This window comes from Patagioenas fasciata, chromosome 6 (genome assembly GCF_037038585.1).
Source record: "Patagioenas fasciata isolate bPatFas1 chromosome 6, bPatFas1.hap1, whole genome shotgun sequence".
In the NCBI taxonomy this organism is placed as follows: Eukaryota; Metazoa; Chordata; class Aves; order Columbiformes; family Columbidae; genus Patagioenas; species Patagioenas fasciata.
The window spans coordinates 39,324,393-39,347,006 of NC_092525.1; the positions used below are offsets into that span (position 1 = coordinate 39,324,393).

General features: G+C 42.5%; 1 protein-coding gene across 1 annotated transcript in view; it reads left to right on the top strand.

Annotated features, from left to right (window-relative positions):
- The window catches only part of PLA2G4A (phospholipase A2 group IVA), a 75,178-nt gene extending 65,927 nt beyond the window's left edge, over positions 1-9,251 (top strand). The window contains exons 14-18 of the mRNA XM_065841956.2: positions 254-496; positions 4,301-4,485; positions 6,574-6,769; positions 6,963-7,120; positions 8,178-9,251. Coding sequence (XP_065698028.2) covers positions 254-496; positions 4,301-4,485; positions 6,574-6,769; positions 6,963-7,120; positions 8,178-8,309 — 914 coding nt within the window. The 3' untranslated portion in view covers positions 8,310-9,251. The remainder of the gene's footprint in view (positions 1-253; positions 497-4,300; positions 4,486-6,573; positions 6,770-6,962; positions 7,121-8,177) is intronic.
- Positions 9,252-22,614: the final 13,363 nt, after the last annotated feature.

Consider the following 22,614-nt stretch of genomic DNA (forward strand, 5'->3'; position numbering starts at 1 on the left):
CAGGTGAATTTATGTCTACGTAGAGTCTGGATCTTGGCAACTTAAATCTGTCCCCTGAGCCTGGGATCATTTGTGTTTTGGTCACTAGCACAGATAAAACTGTATTCTCATCGCCCTCACCATCCGGACCAATTAAGTCTGACTCAGGTCATCTATTATAATAGATGCTTTATTTTATTAGACCTAGAAATCGTGGTTTTACACTTTGCATGTGAACTATCTCACTGTGGATTATGTTGATTTTCCTCTACAGGCACTGAAAACACTGAGGCGAATCAGGAGTATCAGAACAGCAGCCAGGAGAGCTGGGTGCAGCGGATGCTGATGGCGCTGGTGGGCGACAGTGCCCTTTTCAACACCAGGGAAGGGCGCGCTGGAAAAGTGCACAACTTCATGCTGGGCTTGAACCTCAACAGCTGTTACCCGCTCTCTCCCCTGGCAGATCTCCTGTCCCAGGAGTCCGTGGAGGAGGATGAGCTCGATGCCGCCGTTGCAGGTTAGAAATGGCGAGTTCGCAGTGTGGTAATGTCAGCTGTTGTTGGGACAGGACAAGGGGTGATGGTTTAAACTAAAGGAGGGAGATTCAGGCTGGACATGAGGAGGAAATTGTTGTCCCTGAGGGTGGTGAGAGCCTGGCCCAGGTTGGCCAGAGAGGTGGTGGATGAACCATCCCTGGAGACATCCCAGGCCAGGCTGGACGGGGCTCTGAGCAACCTGAGCTGGTGAAGATGTCGCTGCTCATGGCAGGGCTGGCACTGGGGGAGCTGCAAAGGTCCCTCCAACCCAAACCATCCTGTGATGCTGTGAACCATGCGGCTTTCTCTTGCCTGCAGGTACGTGCTGTTGTATGTTTCTGTAGCAGCAGTCATGACCATTGACCTGCAGCTCTTCTGCTGCCTTTGTCTTCCTCCGAAAGAGCTGTGGAGGTGACACATTGCTTTACTCGTAGATCCTTGCTTGCTGACAGTGTGTTCTTCCCAGTGACCCTGCTCCATCAGGTGCATCCGCCTCTTGATTGCGACGGATGGGCAAGAATGTGGATGGAAAATTAGAATTCCAGGAAAATGCTGATTTGCAAAACAAGTTCAGGGTCTTCCATTACTCCATGAAGTCTAAGATGTCAGGGACAGGAGCTGCAGAGAGTTAGGACTCATGTTTAAGTAGTATTTTGAAGATCTGCTATAGACAATCATGAGAGTCTTCTTAATGAGAGCCAATGTATTTCTTAGTATTCTTCCAGCACTGGTGCTTTTTTTAAATTCCTCAGTAGGCAACAGAGCCCTGAGTTAAGGCTGTGAGTTTCCCTATAGAATAGTTACGTCGTGGTGAAGATGCGCACGTGGTGGAGCCTCCACGTACAGTGTCTGATGCAAACTAACTAACTAACTTCTGGATTATTGTGGATTATTCCTGACATCCATCGAGCCGAGGAGCTACAAATCACTGAAAATGGTGTTTCTCCCCAATCTTGTGTAGCGGCACAACACTGCCAACCATGCCTCGCGATAACAGGAGACCCTGCAGCCTTTATTCCCTATCCAGAGGAAAGAGATTGTCCTGCCTGGTCATTATGCAACAGTAAATACCAGATGTCGTTTAAGAGCTTAAGTAGCAGACGCGCTCTGATGTGTATTTGTTCGTGTAACAAATGCCTTTGAGTGCCTCTATAGTAGTTTCCATCTGTACTCCACTTTCTAAATATTTTTGTCATCTCAGAGGTGTTTACAGCTGGGTAATCTTAATATTTATAGTGGTCGTAAAAGAGGCAGGAAAGAGGGTAGTAAATTTATGGTTGGAAAAAATGGCAGTTGATGAGAATTTTGCATAATGAAGACATGTGGATAATCTTCAGAATCAACTCTCAACTTCCTGGGCTTTCATTTCAATTGCACTAAAATGCTGGTTTGACAGAACGAGCCTGCACCCCTGAGACAATTACTTTTCAGTGGCTGAAACTTCTTGGGCTAAAACGCCTGGCAAAAATGTGACATAACTGCGATTTTTTTAGCGTTAGCTGAAGCTCACGCTCCTAATCCTCAACTAACAAATCTAACAGCCGTGAGTAGTCGCAATATTACGATCAAGAATAGCTAAAAACCCTTGAAATTTCAGTAGTTAATGTAAAAGTCAATCATTCGGTAGCGTGGTGAGTGTATCCACATTTTAATGCTGTGAATTTTGCCTAGGAGCCCAGGGGAGTAGATAGAAAGGAAACTTTGGCGTCAATTTAAACTACTGTATATTACCAAGGCGCTGGATGCATTTAAGCTTTGCATATGTATTCCTGCCACTGTCAACTTGAGTACAGAGAGAAGTCTGAATTGCTTTAGGAGTTTTCCTTTATCACCAGCTGCTCTGAAGAAGACAAAAGTTTACCAGAAAGGATCTAAATAATCCTTTACACCTCCACTTGTGTCAAAGCTGCTGTGACCCCAGCGTTGTGCTGCAGGGATGGAGCTGTGGCAGAGCTAAGCCCATGTTAAAGCCGTTCCTTAGGATGGAGTTTAGGCTCTGTCTAGATCGCAGTGGCTTGGTCTGACAGTAAAACTCGTCTTGGCTTTGCTACGCATTCCGGTTTTGCCGAGCGTTTTCGTAATTGATCTCCAATCTACTTTACGGCCCTTGCGTGATTTCATCGTGAACTCAGAGTTGTTTTGTTTCTGTGCCTTGATGTTACAACACAGCGAAATCACTGGAGAAAATGCCAAGTGAATAACAATAGGGGAAAAAATAACTCAGGATCTGCTTCCTTATTTCACTCGTTATGGAAACCGCGCTATAGCAGACACGTCAGTAGCAAACGTGGATCCGATTACTGCAGATCAGACAGATCTGTGCTGGTTTAAGGCAGAACTGGGCTCCTCAGCATCTCCTGCTGCTCCCACTTTGCTCTTTGGTGGACTGAAAGCTGCTCCTAATACCGACACATCGTTCATGAGATGGGTTGGAAATTCATGTACTTCTAAAAGGAACTCTAGTAAAAAGCGAAACCTTTAGGTTGAGTCTCTCCTGCAGTCGCAGGAGACCACAACCGAGAAAAACCATCTATGCGGTCGTTACAATTTTTTGACGGCTTTTTGGTGTTTTATCATCTATAATATTAAACTATTATGATAAATTTGATGATGGAGCCATGAAGGCTCTAAGAATAGGAACTGTCTTGTTCTTCAGTGCCTTTTTGGTAGGAAGTTTGTGAGTGCACTAACACTCCTATCTCAGATGTTATTACAGGTGGCACGATTCTTGTTTAAAGAACCACTGTTGACTTCGACTTCAAATTTCATAAAATAAGATAATACAAAACTTGAACAAAATTATTTTTGCATTTTTTTTAATTCTAATGAGAACAAAGCTTAAATTACATTTGAAATATCTTTTAAAAAAAAGGGGGAAAACAAAACCGGTTTACTCATGCTAAAAGGATCTGTAGTAAGTGTATTTTTTTTAACCAATAAAAGATTTTCATTGCTTTATGCCAACGCATGGTTATGAAATAAAACTGGTTCTAAAATAGGTCTATAAACACACTTGGCCCTTTAGCAATAGGCAATGATTTGAAAGTGTTTTCTCCCTTAGAAATCAAGGCAAATATTACAAAACCTGTTCCTCGTTTCATAGTGCACTCTAAGAAATAATAATAATAAAGAATATTAATAACAACAGAAATAAAAAGTCGAAATATCTGCTCTGAGATTTTTTTGCTGCTCAGAGCAATACTTTTTTCTCATGGATCCTGAAATGATTGGAATGGGAATTTGAATGATTTTAATGGATTTTCTTCACATTAAAATATCTTTTGTTTCAAATTACATCCATCACCAGTAAGTGGGTGCTAAAAAATTTAATTATACAATAAATATTGCATACAATAAATAAATATATAAATACAATAATAAATGTATTATTCTGTTCAGCATTCCTTAGATTACACTGCCCTCTACAGATATGAGCATTAGTCAAAAGGCCAAAAACATGCACTGGAAACATTTTGAAGATCTAGAGCAAGAAAAAGACCGTCAGGAGAGGAGTTCTGAGCTCTGCAGAGGTCATTTAGTGAATCCCGAGACTTGATAAGTGCAAAGACACCTGGGACAGACTGCTTGTCCTTTCCTGAGCTTCACCCAGGGATATTAAAGGGGAAACTAAATCTTTTCCAGCCCTCAGTTTGGGCACTAGAGGCAGGAGATGATTTTGTCCTTTACCACAACGGTGACAGCAGTAAGGGGCTTGCACGTAATTCCGCTCGATGCTTAACATTCAGATACGGCAATTTTTGGTTTGTTTTATTTGTCCTGCGCAGATCCTGATGAGTTTGAGAGGATATACGAGCCGCTAGATGTGAAGAGCAAGAAGATCCATATAGTGGACAGCGGGCTCACCTTCAACCTGCCGTACCCGCTTATCTTGAGACCTCAAAGAGGTGTTGATCTCATCATCTCTTTCGATTTTTCTGCAAGGCCAAGTGATTCCAGTCCTCCCTTCAAAGTAAGTGAGAGAGGCCTTTCCTCTCTTTGTGTTCATGAATTCGATTTGACTGGGTTGTATTTTTCCAGCCAGCTTGGTGGCACATCTCATGGTTCCAAAGGGCAGTTTGTTTCCACATCCAGGCCCAATATTGCACTCTGCCTTGGTTCCTGTTTACATGATTCACATGAGACAACTGACACAAAGAAGGCTAAAATAATTCATTTCAACTAGTAGCTCTGTTGTTTTGATGGAAGTCCTGCTTTCACACTGAATTGCGGAGTTTTATGTTATGTCAGTATTAAACAATTAAGTCAGTTATTTACCATTGTGCTCTGTGCAGCTGTTCTCTTCTGTTGTGGAAATGAATCGTTTTCTGTCGTCATCTTGAAATGCCTCGGTCATTCCGGTATTGCTAAATACATAACTAAATATATAACTGTTCATTTACATCTCACGGGGATAATCCCAGTACTGGTTTCAGTAGGATTCCTAAATTATTCAGGCAAGAGCAAAGCAACCACAGAAAGATCCAGCAGGTGTTGGAAGCCCAGCTGTTGTTCTGTACAGCCTATACAGACATGCAATGGAGCAGACAAGTTTCACGTTGGACCACAAGAAGCAGCACTTAGGAGGCTATTGTGAGGTATTCTAAGTGGCAACATTTATTTGAAACCCCTGTGGGTTTTAAAAAATAAGTTTTAAGGAAACCGAGAGAACTTGCCCGTTTGAGAAACAATCGGCGCTGTTACTTTGGAGAAAAATTTCAATTAGAACAAACAGTATTTTTTTCCTTCCTCTTGCTATCAAGACAACATCCCAAACCAATATTACAAAATAACAGCCATAGCAAAATGAGCTCTAGATCAGTGTTGTCAAATGCAAAAAACGAAGCAAACACCAAAAGCAACAAAGCTTCAGGAGAAGCAAGAGGAGTAAGTTCTGTACTCTCTGGGTTCCTTGGGGACTACCTGGAAGTGGAGAGCCCTGACAAGACTTGTACTAGGGCTGAGATCCTTCCTTTTCCCTTAGCTGACTGAACCGCACGTATCGTAACCTGGAGAGATTGAGTGGAAGTCAAGTGGTGTCCTGAAGGTTTATCCGTAAACTCTTAATTTCAAAAAGGCAAAAATCCTTTTACGCAAGAAAAAAATGCTGGGAAAATTAAATGGCGCTTTAGGTTTTGGTGAAGCCACCGTTGAAGGGAATGGTTCATTATTTCCAGTGCGCAAATCTGTGTATGAGTGACGTAGCTCCAGCTCACGCCTGGGCATGGGCCACAAGCTGAGGCCGTGTGCTCGTGGCCTGAAGGACAGAAACCAGTTTTGTCCGTCATCCGTGCAATCCCATTGGTTCTGGTTGCGTTTCAGAAAGCAAACAGCGGTTCCGGGGCTGGCCTGTATCTGTGGGAGCACTCGAATGTGTTTTGTTGCTCCAGCACATGGGGAAATCAGCCAGCTGGAGTCAATGACTCCGCTCTGGGTTTGTTGTTTTACACCCACTATCTTTCAATCTCCTGCGTATCCAAAACAGTTGCCCGAAGAAGGGTCCTGTTTCATTCAAAACCAAGTTTAAAGACATTGACCTTCCCTCTCGCACACCCTTATTACACGCTTTTGAGTCATTATTTACAAATTATTTTGTTTACCGAGTTGTCAGGAGGAAAAAAAAAGCCTGTTTTCCAGACTTAATTCTTCCTTTAGCATGCTTTGAAACGCCGGGCTGCGCTGTGATGTGACTGGGAACATAACAACGCGTGGACTGGTGTTTATGAACTCGCGTTGGTTTCCATAGCACTGATACTCAGTTTGCAACCAAAATCACAGACGTTTTTTTTCGAGCTGTCAGCTCGGTAAATTCACCCCGAGATTTATGCGCCAGAGCAGCTCTTGCCTTCCTGTGAATCATCGCAAATTGGGGGGACTGGGCAGAATGGATTAGGTGCCCAGTTTGCCACATCTGTACAAAGATCGATTGACTTAATCGGGCCTTGGGGTGTAACGAAGCGTGAGCTATCAAACTACTTCTAGTGACCAATTGGACCTGTGTCTCGCTACAAAACAACCGCACTTTGCAGCAGATGATTACAAGTCTTTGTCCTCTTTCCAGGAAATTTTACTTGCTGAAAAATGGGCCAAAATGAACAAGCTTCCTTTCCCGAAAATCGACCCGAACGTCTTTGATCGAGAGGGCCTGAAGGAGTGCTACGTTTTCAAACCAAAGGATACCTCTTCGGAGAAAGACTGTCCAACTATCATCCATTTTGTTTTGGCCAACATCAACTTCCGCAAGTACAAAGCTCCAGGTGCGCGCGCGGTTTCTGGTGCTAAATCAGAAGTTCCTTTGAAGTTTTATAATGCCGTGGTGATGACGAGGAATGTTTTCCCTCTGAAATAACTCTTTAGTTTACCTGTAGTAGTTAGGGCCATTCAAAAACAAGATGGTAAGTCCTCAGACCTCACATTTAGAGCGTATTTTTGTATTTGTTCTGTATTCAGGCGTTCCAAGAGAAACACAGGAAGAGAAGGATTTTGCAGACTTTGACATTTTTGATGATCCAAATACACCATTCTCCACCTTCAACTTCCAGTATCCCAACGAGGCATTCAAGAGGCTTCATGACCTGATGGAGTTCAACACCCTCAATAACATAGACGTACGTACGCTCTCAGAATTGAGGTTATGGTCAGGGGAAAAAATCGGCTTTATTTTAACGAGGGCTGGAGTGTACCTGAGGTAGGTTCTTCATATGAAAACCGTGGGGTGGTCAACGTGCGCCCTTCCAGCCTGGGAAGAAGAGTCCAGACACTGGAGGTGAAAAAAGTCTCAACAGTATTTCAGGGCCTAAGAAGATTGGTGTATAATAATATTGTGACCATTTCCAAATGGCAGAACTATTGGAGTGTAGCGTGTGTGCTTTTCATCATGTTTGAGCCTCTGCTTGTTAGGATCCATTCCAATTCGTACTCTTTTCAATTGCATTCCTGGGGTGTTTTTGTCATTTTACCGTCCTGCAGGGTAACTGAGCAAAGGAGTCTGCGCGGGATGGAGACATTGTGGTCAGGATTTTATACTCAGTTCATGATATATGTCAGTTTTATAACTGGAAAAAAGGAAAATTGACTTTTTTCTTTTAAAAGATCTCTGTAAATGTCTGTATCAAGTCAGTAGTAATTCCTTTAAATTGATACCGTAACTCGATGTACTGATGCACTCGATACCGAACTCACTGTAACACAAGACCGTGATCCCAGCATCCACAGATTGAGTTGCCGTATTCACAAGTGTCAGTGATCATCCCAGATAAAGAAATGACTTTTGTCAATGTTAGTGAACAAATCTTCTTACTTGAGGACAAGGGACACCACAGTGATGATTTACTCTTTCTCAAGATAATTATTTTCTAGATCCTTCAAGTATGGATTTTCTCAGTGTTTTGATTTACCCGTCAGAATTTCACCGGGACTCGGTTTAAATAATGTATATTCTTAGACGTTGGTGGTATGCAGTCATATCTTAATTAACTATATTAAAATAGTTGCTTTATAGAGCCAAAAAAAGAGTATTAATACTCAGCAATCACTTTGTTCAGCGACGGAGCGGTGATAAAAGCAGGAGCAACAGTTAATAGCCGAAGGGGTCTTTTCTATCAGTTAATAAATCATTGAATTGTTATTTTTTCCCCCAGTGAGAGGTTGTTCCCTGTTTTCCAGGTGATCAAACAAGCCATGATGGAGAGCATCGAGTACAGAAAAGAGAACCCGTCGCGCTGCTCCGTGTCGCTGAGCAGCGTCGAAGCGCGGAGGTTCTTTAACAAGACCAATCTGAACAACAACCTGACGTAGAGGACACAGCGCAGGTCCCGATCCTGCCACGGGCTCTTCAGAACTGGAGGCAAACGGACATTCTCAGAGCGTCACTGCTCCCGAACGGGGCTGCGCGAATCCACGTTTCCCTGTGGATTTGCGAGTTTAAGTATAATTTTGTACTTCTTTTTTTAAGAACCAAACAAAAGTTGAAAACATTTCAATATGCTGTTACCCTTACGCTAAGAACTATGGGATTAGTTTATTTTGACTATTGTCGTTGGGCCTGCTGCCGTCTTCTTTTTCTTACAAAACTCTAAACGCTGCCTTCTCGTAGCGTGGCAATCGTTGGGCTTTTAATGGGTGTAAACTGGGCATGTCTCGAAACGTAAGTGGAATGAGAAACACAAGAGAATGAAATTTAGTAAGAGAGACGATACGTGTACCTGGGCTTAAGCCTGGATTCCCCTCTGCTTTGTGTCAGTCAGATTTCCTCTGATTTTGGGTTGAAAAGTCAATAATTGGTCACTGCCAGTTCACTAATAACCATTGGCTCTGTTGGCCTTTCCAAAACTCCATCTTCAAGCTGTGTTTCAAATTGTCTTGCACGAGTGGCGTCTCTTAAGATAAGAAACAAACAACCCCACAGACGTGATAACGAAAGGGTTTTGATAACAAATGGGGTTTACACCTCAGCTGGTTAGTAATGCTTTTGTACTTTTGTAACTGATGCTGGGTAGGACCCGCTCTTAAATCTTCTCATTCCAAATATTTTCACCAAAATCAAAGTCCACTGTTTAAGGACGTATGTATCCACTGGGCAAAAAATCCAACCTCTTCCATTTTCTTGTTCTCTTTCTTTCCACAAAATCACGTTGCTGGAATTCTTGAGCTAGCAGCACCTGTCTGTTAAATTATTGTTACTTTATGTATTTCTGATCAAAACGTTTATGGATAAATTAAAAGTGATTTTGCATTTGATGGTGGTTCATATTGTCACATTTCTGGGAGGGGACAGTGGCGATGTTTACTGGGGATGGAGAACACGTTCCTAGGGAAGAATGGGAAGTAAATCATGTGCTAAGGGTTATTTTTTAAATGTATTTGTCGTCGTTGAATAATGAAAGACCACACACAGACATAGATTATTTTAGTTCCGTCTCAACAGGTGTTGAGATAACTCTGCAAATGCACGGAAAAGTGCAGTCGCACCCCACAAAACCTCCGAAGTCCTTGGAAATGGTGCCATGGGCCAGCGGGTGACATTGGAACATGGCTGTTCCCTTTATTGTGAATTATTGAGCTGCTTTTAATTGCAGAAACCTCTAAGCCCACGGGAAGAGAAGCAATTATAATGTGTTTCTTTTAGCGGCCACTGCATCATCCCTCCTTAAATCTACGTGCAACGTTACGTGATGAATAACATCTTCTGTATTGATTAATAGGTTTTATTTCTGCTTGACTTAGTGCCTGTTTAAAATCAGGAGCGAAAATAAAAGCAACTTACTGTAGAGCTGCATAATTTGAACATTTTCAATGCATTTGGGAATACAGGAAGAAACTGGTACCATTGTTTTACTGTAATATTTCATTTTATTTTCCTTTTGTTAACATAGTCTTTTTAATTTTATCATACAGACCTACTCTGTTTTATGGAAGCGTTTTATCATACTCTATACAGTTTATATTATCACAGTGTTATCAGCCAATAAAAAAATAGCTATATTGGGCACCACGTGTTTTCAGACAGTTTATTTTGCTCGTTTGCAGGACATTTTCACTTCTCTTGTGACCAGACATGGAACCAGCTCCATGGCGCGTGGAACCCGGTGGGACAGCTCAACACGCAGGAAATCCCAGGTTTTGCCTGTTAGTCTTGTCTTTTGAGTTTAGCTGTGAAAACTACAACTTTGTTGAGCAGGTGACAGCACTTCAGTCTGGTTTTGATACATTTTGGTGTCAGGACTCTTGTGCTGTTCTGTTAAGAGTTAATACAGTGAATTAGAGTCCGTCTTCCTCTCCTAAAAGCAAATTTGTCCTAAAAACCACCGCGTTCTGTCTTTTTCAAACATTTGAAGTGTCTTGGGTTTGCCAGGAGCTCACTGGTAAGTTCATTGTATTGAACAAAAAACCTCTCTTAATTCTGTGTCCATATGCTTCAAATGGCAAAAACATCCATCGTAGCACGATCATGAACTTAGAAATTGAAACTTTATCGCAGTTCTTCTCCGCAGAACCTTGGGGCAGCTCCGGCTGGGAGGATCTGAAGCCTCTGTTCGCATTTTGCCTTCAGCAGCCGAGGTGAACGCTCCGAATATAACCCCCTTGACCCGCAAAGCACGAGGGCGTTGACCTCAAACCCACATCAGCGAGAAGAAAATTCCCTTTGGCAGGAAAACGGGGCGGCGAGGAACGCGCTTTCTGGTTTGACCCGGCGTGTTTGGGCTGAAACTTGAGAAGTGAGTGTAAAGCGGCCGTGGTTTTCTCCCGAGCGTTCGGAGGGGGGTTCTTCACCGATGTGCTAAGGCTGAGGAGCGAGTTAGTTGTGCAACCACGTGCGTTTCCATATCGCGTTTTTGCTCGCTCAAAGCCAAAGCACGCAGACGTTTCCTGAAGCTGCGCATTCACCCGGCGCTCTCACTGCTTTTTTGCACTTGGCACACAGGCGAGATTTTGTCTGTTCGTGTGACTCATCCAATTAAGTTGAATGTACACACTGGTGCTTCTCACGCTAGGTAAAAAGTAAAGACCGTCATGGTTCACAAGCGAGGAATTCCCCATGACAACAAAAACATGGGACTTCTGCACGCGAAGAATAGGCCGTGTGGCAATGAAGGTGACAGAGCCACTCGTTAACCCTTAGACTACCCCCAAAAATGCCATATTCACTAAAATGAGAGCAGGAACTCCTTATGTGACCGTGCAACCTGTGAATGCCAAGCCACAAACACTTGGCTCAAACAGAAATTACGGCTGAAAGGCCAAGCTAAGAGACCTCTGTTCTCTTTTGGTTTTGGCAGGAGATGTATAGGAGGCATCAGCCCCGATCCTGAGGTCTGCAGGAAAACTGCAGGGAGCTGAACCCTGACCCAACTTGATGCTGAAAAAACCCTTTTGCCTTTATAACAGAGCGATGCTCTCCCAGTGCGTCCTCCTTGAAGCCTGTGGCCAAGCCAGAAGTAGAAACCTGAGCTCTTTGGGGTAGTTTTGGCCTTTGCGTTCCCCTCTAATTCTCAGCCAGATGTATTCTTTTAGACAAGAATGAGCAGGGATAAACATGCAGTTCCGTTCTTCTTTGGGTATGAAACGATAACTTTTGCCATTGCAGAATGAGCTGCGTAAGTAAAGCTATATACAGTTTCTTTGTTACCCTTTTCTAAATTAGCTTCATCACACAATTTTCCAGCCGGGGTGGCAGGGAGGGATGGACAGGGCCAGCGCTCGCTCTGCACAGGAGGCGGAAACTCGTCCCTTCTGTAAGGCGGCTCATTAAGCACTCGTTAAGATGAGGAGGTTAATGTGGGAGGCATTTTCCGCATCCAGCTTGTCCTAAACACACGTTATAGACTTTTTGTTGCCAAGACATTGTTTAGGGTGTGTTCTGGAAAACATGAGACAGAATTAACGTGATGACATTCAAAGAAATGGAGGCAACTATTTTGCCAGCGCGTTTGGGAAGTAGAAACGCTGATATTTTGCAGCTGGAGATTTAATACAAATCTTTCCTTCCGGTCCAGTTTTGCGTTAAACCCCGGGGATTTGCTACAGGGTGTTTTTGTGTTATGGTCAGACGCTGTTTATGATGGTAACTAATTTGTGCTCTCAACAGAAACAGTCACAGCCTAATGCCTGAGATCGTATCTACGTTTGAGCGTATGCAGGTGTGAAAGTCCGTCTGTCTGTCCATGGCCCCAGGGCTCTCGCTTTCGGCCTCATTTACCTGCGGATGCCAGGTCGGGATGAGCGAACACGGCGGGAGCAGGGGCTGAAACCAGGTCTGAGGCTGAAACCAGGTCTGAGGCTGAAACCAGGTCAGAACACGTGAACCACAGACATTTTTCTGATATCACGTGCCTGTATGTCTTGTCTCTCTTATTTTTCTTTTCTTCTCAAGCAGAGTGGGGTCAGGGCTTGCCAGAAAATAAACGAGATAAAAATTGAGCATCTGAAATCTTCACTGTGTCTTAATTCTCCAAGAGGAGCATCTGTGCTCGCTTTTCCTTGTCGCTCTCCCATGGCACTTACAAAGCAAGATAAGGAAATGCCACCTAAATTAGTGAGCTACCTGTAATTAGTAGGCTTCATTAAGTTGCTCACAGGTAATGGTTGCATCCAGCAGTAAAGGTGATAGTGGAAACCGTGAGTCACATTATCAAATATGATTCATACAAATAGCAAAAGGTCACAGCTAATTATTCTGCGGGAGAACGGCTTAAGATGCAGGGTGGGTGGTGGAGCATCGGGAGCTGCCTGGGATGTGGTTGTGGCGAAAATAAACCCCGAAAATGTTTCTGCTTCACTGGAAGTTTCGATGTTTTGCAACTCTCTTCCAGCATGGAAAATCCCGAAGAAAGGAAAAGCATCTGACCGGACGCCGGCACTGTGGCCACTCGCGGAGCGGCTGTTCCCCCGGTTTTGCTGCTGTTTCCAGCTCCCCTGCCCCAACCCGGACCCTTCAGATGGTGCTCCCACCCCGCAGACTTGTCCCGGACATGCTGCTGGTCCTTTTCTGCGCTAAATCACCAAACCCACAGTGTTTCAGTGGAATATGTGTAAGTAGTTGTGTCCCAGCAATACCGGAGACTCCAATACACCATTACTCACCTTAGACTTTATATCTGCAAAGTGGAAGTACATGGGGGAAATAAGACGATCGCCATTTTCGTGAATCAAAAAGTCTTCCCCAACAGCAAAATGTGATGAAAGCGGCCTTCTAGGTTTAATAAAATGGCTAAAAACTGGGAGGACGGGAAAAATAGGTAAACACTGAGGGATGCCGATTGGCCTGGTGTGTGATTTACCTATTAGCCGAGGTAGGAAAGTCTCTGTCTGGAAAGTCTCAGGTCTTTCATACAGCATAGGCTTAAATATAGATGTTTTTCTTATAAGCCGTGCCCACAATATCAGCCGAATTCCAGTCAATTCGAATGAAAATCCAAAGACACAGACTTTGGTCTACAATTGTGTTGTACGCTAAAACCAGCCATTCTTTCTTCTGCCCCGAGTTCCCCTCCTGTCGAACCCCAGCGGCTCTGTGCCGGTGTAAGCCAGGCCGCCAAACGTCTTTAGTAAGTGCCATTTGTAACGTTTTTATTTAATGCTTTGTTTTTAAAGGCACCGACTTCAGAGGAGAGATTGGGAGCGCACCGATGGCATGGCTGATAGAGGAGAAAACCAGGTCAGATAATGTCGGTGGAGCTGATGGATTGAAATAATCACAGGAGCTCTGTCCTGCAACCTATTTTGCTGTTTTAACTTTAATTCCTTTCAAATCAGAACGGGCAGTCGAGTCCTATGGCTGGAGCACTTCTAAACAGCTCGCTCTTTCCGATGTAAAATTTCAGCATTCTCATTGTACAGCATGACGAACGCTGACTTTCCTGCGATGTTGTGTAACGTAGTAAATGTCACATTGAAAGATTCGACTTCATTGAAATGTCTTTTTACGATTGCCCGCGATGTTGTAAGACGCACTTAGCAAAAATATGTTGCCTTAATGTGTGCAATTGAACCACGGTTTTCTGATGACAAGTGGAAAACAGCCTTTGCTAATATTTTCCTCGTTCCTTGTGTGGTAGGGCAGCGAGGAAAGCTCTTGCAAAACACAAAATGTTGCCTTATGAATCTACAGGTAAGAACCAAGTGTTGGTCTTTTTTCTTTCTAAGCAAACACAGCTTGTTTAGGCAAAATAAAAATAATTTAAGAATCTGGCGGTGATGTGTGAGCTCAGTAAATGGGGTTTTAATGGTTCATGAGGTTTCTCCTGGCCGCAGAATCAGTCCATCGAGCTGCAAAAACATTGGGACACAAGTTGTTTCGGTGTAAAACTCAACAAGTTTCAGTCTTCCTTTCTGGTAAGGCACTCTGCCAATTGATCCTAAGATTGTTTTCAGCAATTTTAGCCCAAAATGTTTTCTACTTCTTAGTGCAGTAAAAATAATTGCAATAAGTAATAAAAATTAAAAATAATATAAATAAACATCAAAAATAAATGAATGAATAATATAAAGAAATATGATAAATATTAAAAACATAAATAATAAAAATAATTCATAAAAATAAGTAAATAAGTATAATTTTCTTTTTTTCCCCCAGTAGGATTATATGTATGATAGCTATTCTATTCTATTCTATTCTATTCTATTCTATTCTATTCTATTCTATTCTATTCTATTCTATTCTATTCTATTCTATTCTATTCTATATTTTTATTTATATTATATTATATTATATTATATTATATTATATTATATTATATTATATTATATTATATTATATTATATTATATTATATTATATTATATTATATTATTATTTATTTTTATCATCGTCTCTTATGTATATTTGTTAATGAATGAATGGTTGGAGAGCTTTGCATTTTCTGGATCCTGCAGTTAAGTTCAAGGAAAATTTTGCTCTGTGCCTCATTGTTTTTTCTTCCCTTCAGGTATTTGCAGCTGTAAAGATCTAACAGATGCATTTTAAAAGCATTATTGTTTGTCACCCTGCAGCAGGTGCAGCCCCTGCGCCCCTTGCCCTCACAACCTCCTCCCTGAGGGCACCAGGAACCAATGGGACGCGTCCCCTGGTTGACAGACAGCGCCTTCGACCAATGAGACCCTTCGGCTGAGAGACGTGTCTAGGTCATTACCACAAATGGCGGCGCCAAGTGTTGGTCTCCTCAGGGTGTGCTGTTCGAGACTCTTGTCTGGGGTGAATTCCTCTCATGTCTGAGGAATGTTCCTGGAGGACTGAGACACCTTTTCGAGCTGGTGAGTGATCTCCCGGGTACCCTTGAGAGGCCTCTCTGTGTGCAGGTGGGAAGACGCACGTTTTGAATCATCGCTCAGGAGTTTTGGGATCCCCTGGGCCTGGAGCGGCTGCGTAGTGACTGAACTGACTGCAGTCAGGTTCTGTGTTTTATAGTGTTGTCGGAGTGCTGAGTTATTCTGGATAAACCCTATTTCCAGCTGGTCTCTTTGCTAAGCAGTTCTGGTTAGAATGAAGTCAGTCTGGAATTTGTCACCTGCTTAAAATTGATTTTTGGGGTGTCTCTGTGACACACTCTGCCAAGAAAGAAAACAAGACTCTATAGCTGGGCTTAATTTTTGACGCATTAGAACCTTATACATAGATGTACACGTCCGTACATTTATAGCGGTTGTTCTTTAGAAGAGGCAGAGCCGATGTAACATTCAGGGTGTGTTGGATTTAATACCAGGTGGTGGAGGAACAGCTGCAGCCGCTGCCATCGGCGTCCCATAGTTTGGTACCTGAAATCTGTTGGTTAGCTTTTAAAGAAGTGCATTTGATCTCAAACCCTTTTTTTGTCGGTAGTAAAAACTCCACCCACTACTTCCTAAACTTGGTCGCTCTTCTCTCTAAAAATCTCTGATTAAATATATGCTGTGTCAGAATTTCATAGTGAGGAGAGTCACACAGATGCAGATGAACAAGAGGAACGGAGGTTGACCAAGCAAAAGAGAATAAGTGTCATCGTTTGGTATAATGGTGGACTTGGCAGTGTTGGGCTAACGGTTGGACTCGAGCTTTAAGGTCTTTTCCAACCTGAACAGTTCTGTTTTTCTCTGTCTTCCCCACATGTAGCCATAGATCTCTCTAACAGCCAGACATCCATCAAAAGACTAATGAAAGTCATCCTGCCCTCTTTTTGTAGTTGCTAACTAGTCACGCTTTAAACCTCCCCAGTTCTTCAGCCAAACAGGAATTCTGAGTTGTGTACAGCATTGTTTTAAGTCTCCAACCCAGAACTAAACAAACATTTAGTTCCTTCTTAGTTAATATTTACCTGGGCAAATAAGGCTGTGATTATTTCACAGGTTGTCTTGTAATAGTTACTGGTTTTGTTTTCTCTTCCTGACAACGAATTACAAAATCCTGAGGCTGGAAGACAAGTAAAATATTGTATCCATCTGTGTTTCTGTATTTCTACTTAAGGACAGTCACACCGGGATCTGGATCTGTATCCAAAAGAATCTCTCTCCAATTAATAGCTGAATTTGTTTTGGAATTCACCAAATAAGTCCGTAATAAGAGGTATTTCAGAATTGTGTAAAAAAACTACTGGAAGTGTCTCCAAAGGTCATGAATTGTGTAAAGGTGAGAAATGGTAACAATTGCTTTAACAGTTCCTTGTTTGAGGATTGATACAGGGTGTTATTATTTGACGTAAAAAGAAAAAAAGCATCCAAAGAAAGTTTTGACAGTGCAATAGATTAATTTTAAATTAGAATTCTGGAAAGTCTGAATTCCATATAAGATTACTTGGTTGCTTGAAGACTTGTCCAGTTGACCCTTCCAAAATTGTTTGACTGTCCTCTGTATGTTGCCATCGAAATCAGAAAGATAATACAGAGGGGGAAAAAAATACATCATTCCAGGTACTGTAAAGACTTTTCATTCTGGTAGGTGAAGTGTTTAAATTCAAATGTCATTTTTGTGAGTGTTTTGAAGAAATTTGTTTATCCGTTGTGGTGCATGGCACTCAGGATGAATGGTGTAAATAGATAGAGAGCATGCACTGTGTTGGGTAAGAGGTTAATTTTCCTGTGCTTGAAAAGATCTCATAGTGAAGATGGAGAGTGCTCTTCTGGAGTAATTTGTGCTTAGGAGGAAAACGCAGAAGGCACAAAAAGCGGTGGAGATTTCCACTGATTGCTTGCTACTAAGCAGATCAAACAAATTGCAAAGGCAGCTGGAGGTGACTTTTGACATAAGTCAAAAAAAGTGTGCTGTAAGGAATGGAAGAATATAATAAGCTTTTGCTGTATTAAGATATGCATGAAAGACTCCCTTTTTAAGTGAAGTCACTCAACCGTACTGTTAAGATTCATGGGGAGAGCAAATATATTCTCTCATTTGCAGAATTTCTAGTTAAATCAGCACCTTGCTGGCAAAGTAGCTTCTTATATCTGTGTTGGTTTTCACCATCGGCGCGTGGAGATTGCTCGTTGCACTGATGGCTTTTGAGTGCGTTGTCATCCTGCTGTTAGGTGGGGGGAAAAAAGTGTATGAGGAAAAGCAAAAGCCGTGGGATGACAAGCAGCCCATAGGTTTAGCAGGAATTATGTGAAAAGGAAAGAATACAGCGTGGCCGTGTATGACTTTACCGCTCTGTTGTCTTGCTATTATGCCATGACAATAGTTTTAATTAAAACACTCACAGCACTCCAGATGGAACACGACTTGGAAGCTACAGCGTGGAACATTCTTCCCTCTTCAGGAGACATAAGAGGGTCCATTGGGTTCAGTTCAGAATGAAATCTCAGACCTTTTTCAAAAGCATATTTAAATATAGGCAGCTCCCCCCCTATTTTTTTATATTTTTGGCAACCAACAGTGATGAGGGAGACTGCCATGAATCTACACCAATAGTTGTTAATAAAGTTGCTAAAAGATTGTTTCAGCTCCTTTCCTTTGATAAAATCATGGGGCAGATTTACAGGATGTTTTCCTCGCTGCTAATTTGGGTTATATTTTCCTTGCTGCTAATTAGGGTTAAGCTTGGTATGTCTTTCGTGTTCAGGAAAGCTTAATTTATTTTTTTTTAGCCTTTTTTTAAGCAGCTGTAGAAAAATCAGCCCATAATAGTTCCAGCTCTTAGTCAGTGACTGTGTTCTCTGAAACGCTGACTTACCAGTCTCTTTAAATCCTGCAAATATGTTGTTTATTTGTACAAAAATTTTTTTTAATGCTTCCAGTGTCTTGGCCTCAGTAAAATGTCTTGGCAGTGAATTTCATGGCCAGATTTCAAGCAGACCCTCCCCTTATTTTCTTCTTTTTTCCCTTTCGGTGCATTGCTGATCGTCAGCTTGTGCTCATACCGTGAAAGAGCGAGAAGTGATAGTCTTGCACTTTGATTTGTTTAGCTTTATTAATTTCTACATTTTATGTTTCTCCATCTGGGAATGTTCCTTTTTCTCCATCTGGGAATACACTGAAGCTGCAAGTCAGGCCCGTTGCGATCTCTTCACCTTCTATATTCAGGGAAAACGAGGCATGTGGGGATGGAGATGTGCTGGCAGCAGAGCCCACAAGGTTATATTATACTATATTTAGTGTTTTCCACTCCTTTAGTAATTAATTCTAAATGTTGAACTCTGTTTTCTGCCATTACCTTGAAAGGTCTTTCTTTTTGCCAACGTATTTTGCGTGTTTATTTTATGATTGAATGCTCCCTTTGGCTGTTTGTCTCTGAACTGGACTGTATGTAAGTAAATTTTACCCAACCACATCCATATCGCGATCTCGCGGTGTAGAAATGTAAGACTTGTGATCAACACGTCATGAGTGTCCAAAACTTCAAGACAGTACAGTCAAATTCTTTCAGTCTCCAGTAGTTTGGGGTTTAAAATGTTAATATTGTATATTCTGACTTTTAAGCAGAGAAATGTCAGCTTAATGAAATCAGAAAAGGGACTGGAAAAAACCTACTATAGAATTTCACATTTACACTGTTCAAGCGCTCTTCTAAAGGGTGGATGCAACTGAAGTTGGGGCCAGTAACAGAAGCCAAGGGCCCGTCTTGAATAAATCAAATCAGCTAAGAGGTGGGAAAGGAGCACAGGGCTTATTTGGGCTATTTAGGACTGCAGTAACCAGAGATGTAGGTGCTTGGAGGCCGAGGAGTTGGGAAAGCTGCTGAGTTGAGGCTGGAAGGAGCTGTTCCTCTTTTTATACAGGTTCCCAAACATTTGCCAGGTTCTGCTGTTTATTTTTTGCCTGACCCGAGCAGCGTTCTGCTGACCAGTTCCCCCACCTCGACCGGTCCCACAGCCAACATCTGCTGGTTTCTGGGCGCCACCTCTTGGTCACTGGGGATGGATCATTGCATGTGCTGGGCTTGTGAAACTCGTTCTCAACATACCCAGTGCACTTCACACTGGGCTTTCAAGAAAATAACATTAAAAGAAATGCAATGCAAATGAGAACCTTATGTTGATCATGATTTGCAGAGCAATATCATGACAGTGCTCTACAACATGGTCTTCAAAGAGGTTGTCTCCTGTGAAGACGGGTAACAAAACTCACGGGTGTTAGTGACAGCTGGGTCGTGGTTGTGCCGTTTCAATGCGTTTTCCATAATCGTGCTCTTGAGCTTCTCTAAATGATGCCGAGTTCTGGGACTTGTGATCAGGTCTCCTCCGTTTGGTATTGAACATGGGTCTGTCTGGAGTTCTGTTCGCTGGTGAGCAAAGCCACGGATGTGTGTGGTAGCAGCTCGTTTGGAACGTGCCTGCAGCATCTGCTGGGAGTTCAGTAACGTCTTACCAAAGAGATGAGCAGAATCTGCATCTCAGAAATGAGTTCCAAAACCATCTCTGTAAACCACACATTACTGAGCAGAAACAGAATCTAATGTTTTGGATCAGATCAGGTTTATCTAGTTGGTGCTGGTTGGTTTTGCTTTATTTTTGTTAGTTTTGTGGGCATTTTTAGTCCCTAAGGCTTGCCTGTGCCAAGTCTTTCAGAGAAACCCACTGTGCCCTGTAGGGATGAAGTCTGATGTGAAAACATCAAAAGACAACATTCAGCATCCTTTTTATTCACTCACAGAGCACAGGTGCCGCTCTCCATCACCTTCCTTTTCATCCAGCTCTTACATAACTGATTAAAGTGTCAATAATTGATTAAGACAGTGCATTTCAGTTCCGTTGCTACTGTTCTGGGGAAGGCAGACTTTCCCAGCATGGTGTGTGCTGAGGGTTTTACACGCCGGTCTCGAGCCCCCGGCGGCACATGGAGAGAAGCCTGAGCAGATGGCGGTGGCGTTCCCTTGGGATCCCCCATCAGCGTTTGGATGGAAATCTCATTCGTTAGCTCCTTAATGTTGAGAGCTTGAGTGACTCTTGGGGCATTATCTGAGGAATTGCGAAAGGAGGAGGTGTGCATAACCGCGGGTGGGATGGAAGGTGAGCGGTTTAGCCTAAAATGAACCTTTCTGCCCTGCGCCTGCAGTATCGGAGCCATCGCAGTGTCTGAGCCCTCCGGTGTCACCATCCTGTGAGCCATCAAACAGCTTTACTTTCCCTCTCTCAAACTAAATGTACTTCTCTGACTGATTAAGACTTGTGCCTCAGGGCCGCTTTCTGTATTTAAAGGGCAGGAATTGCAGCGCTATTAGTGGTGCTGATTAGGTAAATAAGTTTTGAACCCTGTCCTTGAAAGAGGAGCAGATACGGAAGGAGTTAACTACCGCTGCTTTATACAGCAGGGATTTGAGCCGCAGAGCTCTAGGAATGACTCGCTGACTTACAATCTGCCTCTGTTTGCAAGTTTTATGATGCCACCCAGGATTAACTGATTTTGCCATTAAAGGGAGATAAAATGATAAAACTAAAAAGCAGTCTGTAAATTCTAGCAACAAGGGGTGCCAACCTCTGCATTTTGTAATGGATGGGACTTTGACATTTTTATGTTCCTCTTTATTTGCAGTTTGGCTCTAGCTGGGGGAGCCAACGTTAATTGCCAGAAGGCAGAGGGAGAGCGGTGCAACTAATAACAATGTGAGGTTATAAGACTGTGGGATGGTTTGGAAAAGCATGAGGATATTCCTTCATATTAGTCTGTCTTAATTGGGTATTAAGGAATCACCAAAAGAAGCAATAGAAAGTTTTAAAGGGATGGAGGAAAGCCTACAAATATTTAAAGAGTAGACTGGGAAGTCCCGGTAGTGAAGCAAAGCACAAAGTGATGGGATTAAGCTGCACCAGTGAAGACCTAGTGTAAGTGTTCCCATATTGGAATTGGAAATCGGTGCATCTCTGACTGCTCAATCATTTACTCTCGTTACAGCTTGAATTAACTAGGACAGCCATACTAGTGTGGCAGGAGCAAAAGTAAAGTGCCAGGGTTTGAGTTTCATTTTTTTTTTCCCTAAAATGGAAATGGGGTGATCTGTGTGCCCCTCAACCAAATAAAGGGCTTTATTTCAAGTGCCTAATGACGACTTTCAGCTCTACAAAATATTCTCTTACTCACTATTTTCTGCTCCCCCAGTCTTAATTCAAGGGCTCGGCTTTGTTCCATAAAAATAAAATTGTTGTGAAAGGATTATACTTGGAGTTGAATTTTGGGGCACAAATCGCGGAGTAGTTTCCATCAGCAGAAGGGAGCTCACAGGGATCTTTGCTCACCTTGGGCCACGTTATTTCCTTCCTCTTGTCATCTGTGCGTGGAAGATGGAAGAGATTTTCTAGAACTGTAAAACAATCGTGATGGACCAGGCTGTTCAGGACCTGAATTCTCCTTGTCCGGCTGGTACGTGCAAAAGTCGGCGATGCACAGAGCGACCCCTCTGTGCATCCAGATGCTCATAAGGCTTCTAACACTGCAGTGTCTTGTTTCTGAGTATTTTATTGGGTTATTAGTTCCCATCAAATCTCCTTCATTTTTTTCCCTTACCTAGAAAACTGAAGGTTTTCTTCAGTGGGGTTGGAGGGCAGAGGGAGAAGAAAAAGACAAGGGAAAGAAAAGAAAAATTTTTAGAAATTGAGTTTGCCAAATTAAAAAAACCCCAATGTTTTCTGTTTTCTCTCACATTTGTTAGGAGCCTAGAAACCAGCTGAAAAAGAAGCTGAATGCAATATCTAATTTAAATGGTTTGACCTGGAGGTTAAAAAGCTATGTGGAGGCAAAAATTTCATTTGAAATAGGAATTCCAGGTAAACTTGACAAATATGTAATGTCCGTGTTGAGCAAATGAGAGTCAAGGCATGGGCTGCAGAAATTAGTTCACTAATACGCGATTTTGAAAGTCTGGGTGTATATCGTGGGGCTAATACAGACTGAAATGTTATTCCACTCATTCATACCCATAAGGGGTAATTCAGGGAAAAGTGCCTCAAAGGATGTAACCTGTGTAACCTCAGCTGGGTGTTCCTGCTCCGCCGGGATGAGCTTCCAGGTCCCTTCCAACACCTGACATTCTGGGATTCTATGATTCTGTGGTTTAGCTGATTAGTGCTTTGATGTGATGTTGCAAAGTTGAATTTTGAAGGAATGCTAGTCTGAGTATACCACAAACTCAATATGGATCTATTAGTATGTCCAAAATGCTCTAAATTTCCCTTTCTGATTTTCACCTCAGTTTTGTATTATTTTG